This window comes from Geospiza fortis, unplaced genomic scaffold, assembly GCF_000277835.1.
Source record: "Geospiza fortis unplaced genomic scaffold, GeoFor_1.0 scaffold254, whole genome shotgun sequence".
Taxonomy (NCBI): domain Eukaryota; kingdom Metazoa; phylum Chordata; class Aves; order Passeriformes; family Thraupidae; genus Geospiza; species Geospiza fortis.
Genome location: NW_005054441.1, coordinates 507,701 through 515,671, shown reverse-complemented (window position 1 = coordinate 515,671; position 7,971 = coordinate 507,701). Strand labels below are relative to the sequence as shown.

At 53.8% G+C, this 7,971-nt stretch overlaps 1 protein-coding gene across 1 annotated transcript in view; it reads right to left on the bottom strand.

The window, feature by feature from the left end:
• The window catches only part of ATP8B3 (ATPase phospholipid transporting 8B3), a 27,198-nt gene that overhangs the window by 1,444 nt on the left and 17,783 nt on the right, over positions 1–7,971 (bottom strand). The window contains 7 exon segments of the mRNA XM_031062198.1: positions 1,298–1,428; positions 2,344–2,482; positions 2,665–2,904; positions 3,475–3,558; positions 5,948–6,171; positions 6,949–7,216; positions 7,640–7,772. Of these exon segments, the coding sequence (XP_030918058.1) occupies positions 1,298–1,428; positions 2,344–2,482; positions 2,665–2,904; positions 3,475–3,558; positions 5,948–6,171; positions 6,949–7,216; positions 7,640–7,772 (1,219 nt within the window).

Sequence of the window (7,971 nt, the reverse complement as noted above, 5' to 3'; positions counted from 1 at the left end):
CCTGCTCTGTGCACAGAGCTCACCATCCCCTCATGTGAACCCAGACCCACCCACTAAAGCAGCACAGAATGTGAAAAATAGAAAAGCTCAAACCTTTGAGGCATCAAAGGGAGCACAGGGGCACCTCCCTCAGGGCACAGCTTGGCTCCCAGCTCTGCAATGACCTGATCTTCCATGGGGATGAGGATGTGGGGATTCTCCTGAGGATCTGCAAAGCTTATGGAGCTCTGGAGCACAGTGTCAACCCCTGCTCTCACACGGGCTGTGGACACCTCCCAGGCAAACCCACGGTGGGACACATGGTAGGCACAGGGACACCCTCCACTGATGCCTCAGCTTTTGGCTTTTCTATTTTTCACATTCTGTGCTGCTTTAGTGGGTGGGTCTGGGCTTCATGTTAGGGGACGGTGAGCTCTCTGCACAGAGCAGGGAGACAAAATAATTTCTGCTCCAGCTGGGTACCAAGGACAAATGATCCAAATCTCAGGCCCAAGAGCACAAACAACATGGAATGAAGAGAAAAAAACAAGAAGGATGGGACTACATGGGCTGGAGCTGGAATTGGACAATGAACTGCAAGATGCAAATGGAGCAAAACTGATAAAAGTGAGAGACCCTGTAACCAGGTGTCCATTTTGTGACCATTTTGGGTTTTATTTTGGGTGCAGCCCTGGCTGGGCTCTTGTGCTGCCCAAGGTGGATCCGTGGAGGCCTTTAAATAAATCCCTGCTTTATTCTTTAGCTCTGTCCAGTCTCTGTTCTAGCTCAGCCCTCACAAGGCATCCCTACCAGGACAGGGTTTGGATCCCAGCTCCACCACGACCTCCTTTTCCATGATGGGATGGGGGATGTGGGGACTCTCCCAGGGGGCTGCAAAGCTCACAAAGCTCTGGAACACAATCTCAACCCCTGCTTCCCCCTGGACTCCTCTGAAGGTACAACCCACAACCCCAGCGGGGGTGAGCTCCACCAAGGCTGGGGTGGCACCAGGACCTGCACCAGACCCCAGACCCTCCTGGGGGCTCCTGGAGGACAATTCCTCACTGCAACTAAAAGCAGATCCTCTCCAAGAGCTGGGTCAGGTGTGTGGGCCCAGGCCAAGCTGGGCCATGGAGCAATTTTGGGAGAGGCCCCTGGAGTCAGAGTTGGTGCCAGTGTGATGAAGGACCACCACAAGTGGGAGCACCAAGGAGAGGTGACATGTCCCAGGCTTCCCTGGGGAACCTCCCCTTGCCATCACCAATCCCAGACACTGGTGGGAAGCAGGCCCTGCCCTGCCAGTGCCCCCAGCCCTCACCTGCTGGGTGGTGGCTCTGCCCAGGGTGGCACGGACGGCGTGCACGGTGAGCGAGGGGAGGGTGTTGACCACCAGGGACAGCAGGACCACGAGCAGCACATAGGGGTCAGTCAGGGCATTCCAGCTGGCATCTGTCAACACAGGGGAGATGTCTGGGTAGGTGTTCCAGATTGCAAGGCAAGGTACTCTATTACCTTCTGTATGGCAGTTGTCTTTTGTCAAGTGGGCAGTTTTTCCTTATCTCTTCCACAATTACTCCTCCCTCGGGAGGGGACATCTGCTGATAACAGCTATTGAATGTCACTGCATGACTGATATCCTGCTTGGATACAATCTGAGATTTCAAACATTCCTACAATCTGAAATTTCTAACATTCCTACCCAGATATAATCTGGAGATTCTGGAACACCAGCACAGCTTCTCCACTGGATTCCCCAGAGGAACAGCAGCTGCCTCTTCCCCTGGATCTTCAGAGGAAGAGACTGCACCTTTCTCCAGGATCCCTGCTCCAGCAGAACCACCCCTGACACTGCAGGAGGGCTGCAGCCACAATTCCAATGGGACTGCTGCCAGCACCCTGACCCACAGGGTGTCAGGCTGGGTTCTGACTCTGTCAGTGTTGTTCTAGTGTACTGCATTGTTTATTTTATCTTTTTATTTTCTTCCCTATTAAAGAACTGTTATTTCCTGCTCCCATATATTTGGCCTGAGAGCCCCTTCATTTAAAATTTATAGCAATTTGGAGGGAGCAGAGGGTTTACATTCTCCATTTCAGGGGAGGCTCCTGCCTTCCTTAGCAGGCACCTGGCTTTCCAAACCGAGACAGTAGGGATGGTAGAGAGGGAACAGGGAACAAGTGCTGGGGGACAGGCCCCCAGCCAGGAAGGTACTGAGGGCTCTAAAGAGGAGATGGCACCTAAAGTGGAGTTAGAAGTCAAGGCAGCAGTTCAAGTGGCAACAAGGAGATGATCTGCAGGGTGGGAAACAGCTCCTAGCACCAAGGCTAGGGAAGGGAAGGGCCGTGGGGATCCCCAGGACACCTCACCTGGGAAGCGGAAGATGGCAGGGGCTATCCTGTAGGCATCAATAGTTTGGGTCAGGAAGGAGAAGAGGCAGAAGAGGAGCAGGCTGGCTGTGACCATCAGGAAGGACAGCACTGTCCAGTACTGAGTGTCCAGGACAATCTGGGGACAGAGCACACAGTCTCACAAGGGCCATGGTGACCCTCTTCCATCCAGCTGCTTTGTCCAAATCCCTCTTCCATCCCAGGCACAGCATCCCCCAGCCATGAAGCCTCTGGGGACAGTGCCAGGGACCCTAAAGATCTGCTGTGGGGCAGGATGAGCAAGAGCAGATCAGTGCTCACCTCCACCAGGACCGAGAGCAACGCTGACAGGGCCACTGTGACAGAGAAGGACTCATAGTCACCCACAACCTTGGTGCCAACATGGTCCTCAAAGGCCCAGAGCGTGATGTAGAAGCTGATGAGGGAGGTGCCCACCCCGTGCAGGAGGGTGACACCAAAAACACGGTAATTGAAGAGCTCGTCCTGCTGCCCAACCACGTAGAGCTCAGGGAACTCCAGGCTCTTCTTGGCACTCACATCCTGCTGGGAGAGCATCCCAGAGGGGATGCAGGGATTGGGGGAGGGAGGGAATCCCAGAGGGGATGCAGGGATTGGGGCAGGGAAGGAATCCCAGGGAGGATGCAGTGATGGGGCAGGGAGGGAATCCCAGAGGGGATGCAGGGATTGGGGCAGGGATGGAATCACAGAGGGGATGCAGGGATTGGGGCAGGGATGGAATCCCAGGGAGGATGCAGGGATTGGGGCAGGGATGGAATCACAGGGGATCCAGGGACTGAGGGAGGGAATTCCAGAGGGGATGCAGGGATTGGGGGAGGGAGGGAGGGAATTCCAGAGGGGATGCAGGGACTGGAGGACCAGGATGGGGCTGCCCCACCCCACACACCCTCTGGGACAGCTGCAGTGGGTCCCTCTGCCCTCTGGGGTGACTGGGGACAGGCACCCCAGGACTGAGGGCAAGCTCCAAATGCCCAGCAAGCTCCCAGTGCCCTGTGCTGGCACCAAGGGCTGTGGAGATGGGGGCAGTGGCTGCCAGCTGGCTCCCAGCTGCCGAGGGTGGCACAGGGCTGGGTGAGCCCAGGGAAGCCGTACCTGCTCCAAAAGGCCCACGGACAGCACGGGATAGGCAGTGTAGAAAATATTGTAGAGTGCGAGGAACCAGCCCTCATACAGAGGCTAGAAGGGAACAGGGAGAAGCTGTGAGCTTGGAAAGACTCACAGAAGATGTCCAGGCCTCAGGACACTCCGATGCAAACATGGAAATCCCCTTGGACTTGCCCCATCCCCTGCATCAGCCCCATATTGTCTGTTGGGTCATGCTGCAGACACAGATGGGGCTGGAGCTCCACGTGTTGCTGGTCAAGTCACACTCAGTGATGGCCCTTGGGATCAAAGCTCCTATTTTAGAGGAAACCAGCTTAATGCACATGGGATCCTACATCTGTCCAAGCCTGAACTGCAGCTCACAAGTGTGGAAGAGGTTTTAGAGCGACTTCTGTGAGCCAGACAGAAGTTTGATATGAGGATCCATGTTTACCCCTGAAAGAATTTCTTACCAAGGTCATTGACATAGAAACCAAGAAAGAAAGAAGGAGAAATAAGAGAAACCTACAACTGTCTACTCCAATAAGCACTTTGTTGGTCTTTCCTGACCAATGAGTAAAGTCTATACTTATGAGTCTTGTAAGGATGTATAAAAAGCATGCATGCTATAATAAAAATGGGTTTGAAGCCTTCTGGAGTGTGCTGCTTTGTATTGTCTCTGTCTCTACTACGACACACAAGGAGATCCTGAGTTTCCCCAGGGTGCTTTCCCAGTCCAGCCAGGTGAAAAGCAGATAACCAGTGCAGATAACCAGTGCAGATAACCAGTTGTGCCTCAGTCAGAATTTGGACATGGCGAGGGAGAAAAGGGGAGCAAGGTGGTGATGTGGACACGTGTCCTCCAGGCAGCCCCAGGCACAATCCCTGCAGGGGATCCTGAGCAGAGGGGTCATAACTCTGGTGCAGAGACCTCCACAGGATGGATGTGACCCCCTTGTCCTAGGGTGATGTTATGATGTTTGAATCCCCATTCCTGTGTTCTGTTTATGCTGGATATCATGTTCTGTGCCTTCAAGACTGGCTCTGAAGAGCGAATGTTTTGTTTTGGTTTTGCTCTCAGCCGCTCCCCCACGGCTGGCGGGACACAGACAGGGCAGTACATGGTGCTGCTTTTGCTTTTTGCTTTGCTCTCGCTCTTGTTTCTGCTTTGCTCCTGCTTTGCTCTTGCTTTTTGCTTCTGCTCATTAGTTTAGCTAAGCAGTCCGATTTTTTCCCTGGACTGTTTCTCCTTTCCCTTTTTTGGACCTACTTGAACCTGCTCCGGACTGGGGCCTGGGAAACACCGAGAGTTTGCACCTTGTGGCTGCAGCAGCTGCCCCAGCACAGGACAGACTGATGACACAGCGACCACTCCTAGGAGAGACTTTCTGAATTTGTCATCTTTTTCAGAGCGGTGAAAGAGTGGTGTCATCTGCCCCACATTGGGGCAGATGGTGAAAACCCAGCTCGGTTGGCTTTTCACCTCTACTAACAAGTCATCCCACTCTTTTGCCACAGAGACGGGTTTGCTCAATAATAGCTGCTCGTAAGTAGCTCGCTTGGGTTTCAGGGTGGCAAACTTAAATTCATTTTGCTTGTTTTTTCTTACTAGACCATGATGCAAAAGGTACAAGGGTTGATCTTTGCTGTTTACAGCTGAGTTTTCATTATTATTTCATCTTTCCCTTACAGTACGTAGTCTCTATTGTGCCAATGCCTATACTGGGACTAGTAAATGCTTTAGTAGGTTGTGGGTATTGTTCATTTTGTGTGCTGGGGGATGCTTTGCCTGTTAAGTAAACAGGTTCTTTTCACTTCTCTCCAAGGAATCCTTCCCGGCCCGGTTGGGCACATGGGCCATGTGGGTTTGCTTTCAGGAGGGGCCCCCTTTTGGAGGTTTTCTCCCAAATTTGCCCTAAACCAGGACACCCCTGCACCCCTTGTTATATGTAAAAGTTAAATTACGTTAAATTAGGGTATAGTTCAATTACATTGTATTAATTATGTTATATTAATTGTATTATGTTACGAGGAGGGGCTTCTTAGAATGTTCTAGGAGAAGAGTCCAGGATTTGGTGGAACAGCGGTCTGGCGGGGCAAGGTGAGGTCAAAGAGGGATTGGATGGAAGACCTGACCAATCATTCGAAGCCCTGCAGAAACAATTGGTCCAGAATGAACGGTGTTAAAGACCAATGAGAAGCCTGGAAATGGACCAATCACCATGAGGATCCAAAATGGACCAATCCTGGACTCAAAGGGGGCTATAAATGGGGGGAGTTCAGTTGGGTGGAGGCTCTTTTCGGATACTCGTTTGCTGCGGGGAGTGCAGTGCACTTGGGGTTAGTGCATTGTTCTGGTTGTGGCTCACTGTGGGGTGCCTGGGCTTATCCTGGGTACTCCATTCCTTGCAGCTATTTTAATAAATGAGAACCTCTTTCCTTAGAGAAAGTTTGGCCTCATTCATATTCATAACACCCTCACCTGGGCCGTGAATCCACTGTGGAAAGCGAACCACACCTGGGCCAGGAGGCCGGCGAAGGTCTTGTAGAAGAAGCAGCGGAGGAACTTGCAGATGCGCAGGTAGTTCCAGCGGCCGTGCACCAGGAGCAGGCGCTGCAGGAAGGAGAACTGGGCCAGGGCGTAGTCACTGCACTGCACGGCCTGCAGCCCCTCCAGCCCGCTGATGCCCACCCCGATGTCCGCGGCTGCGGGCGGCAAACGCACACGGGGAGCTTGGGGGGCAGCTGGGGGCTTGATGTCCCCATGGGTTATTGCAGGGGGATACAGTATGGGTAAATGAAGGTGGTATAGAATGTAATCTTATTCCCTAGAGTTGCAGCTGAACCAATTACTAAAGATTAGGAGCAGGCCTGAATTTAACAGGCCACACCTGTAGCCAATAAGAAGAGTGTTATAAAAGAGTGGATTGGTGGGAACTGGAGTCAGTTGGCTGCTGTGAGGACAAGGAAGAGTTAGTGCCTAGAGGAGCTGCCAACGAGAAACATCAAGGAGGTATGAAACTCTGGTAATATGGAACCCTTGCAATGTAGTGACAATAGAGCTTTTGCGCTATAATGACTACAGGTTGTCCCCAGGAATGTGAATCCAGGAGTGATGGACAAAGGGAGCAAGACCCTCTGTGCCATGTCCTGGATATTCCAGGTGTGGTGTGAGAGCACAGCCCCGTGTCAGGGCTGCTGGGAGGGGCAGGGATAGCTCTGCCAGCTGCCCACGCTGGGGTTTGAGGGTTCATCAAGGTTCATCCCAGGTGCCAAAACGATGTGGGCTACCGTGCACTTGTCTCGGGCTGGTCCCTCTTGCTGCCCTCCCAGCACAGCAATGTGGGGAACAGGTTCGGGGCTTCCCCTCCCAGTTCCTCACCCCAAAGGGGAGGGTGACATGGTGGAGATGACAAATGGGGCACCACCATCACCAGTGGGACACACAAACAGAACCCCAACCTCCCCCTGCCCAAGCCTCACTTTTGATCATGTTGACATCGTTGGCCCCGTCCCCGATGGCCAAGGTGACGGCCTTCTTGTGCTTCTTCACCAGCTGCACCATCAGGGCTTTCTGCTTGGGGGTCACCCTGCAGCAGATCACGGCCTGGCAGCTGGTGGCCAGGTCCACAAAGGCCTTCTCCACCAGAGCCCCCTGGTCCTGTGAGGCCTCGGCCCCGCCACAGCACAGCCACCGCCATGGCCACCCCTTCTCCTCCTTCAGCACCTCTCCCGTGTGCAGGATTCTGTCCTTGGGGGAGAGCACACGTGGCTGGGACCTCATCCACAGCCCTCGGAGCCCTCAGCTCCTCAGCAATGCTCTCAAATGCCCCAAAAGAGCAACTCTGGTTTTTCCCAAGCTCATCACAGAGTGCTGTGACCATGAGCCCAGGATGTCCCGGTGTGACCATGAGAGCTTGTGATCCCCACCCAGCCCGTGCCACCCCAGAGCACTGGGCAGCTTTGGCCAAAGCCCCCCAACACCAAATGCTCAGTGCAAGGTTGTTCTCCTCCCCACCCTTCATTCTCCAGCCCCAAATGGGCTTTTCCCACCTTCTGGGCAGGAGGAGCACCACGTCCTGCCCGTGCCGGTGCCACCCAGGACTCTGATACCACCAGGGCAGGAGCAACCATCAGGCAAGGAGCAGAGAACAGCATCCAGGTGCCACCTTACCAGGAAGTCCCCGCTGATGATGATGGCTCTCTCGTGGCACGGAGTCTCTGGGCGCTGCTGGGGGAGGCTGCACGGGGCGTCCCCACGGCCACTGAGGTTGTTGTTGCTCTCCCAGTAAGCCTGGAGGATCTCACTGTGGGAGGAAAGGGGGGTTGGACATGAGCTGGGGACACTGGGAATGCTGATGAGGCCTTGGTCATCTCAGAGCTAGGGAGATGGGACTGTGGTGGGAACAGGAGGAACAAAGAGGAGATTCACTCATATCAGAAATCAGCCTGCTTTAGAGGCTGGAGAGAAGTTTAAACCTTTTCTGGGCAAAACCTGCCATGGAA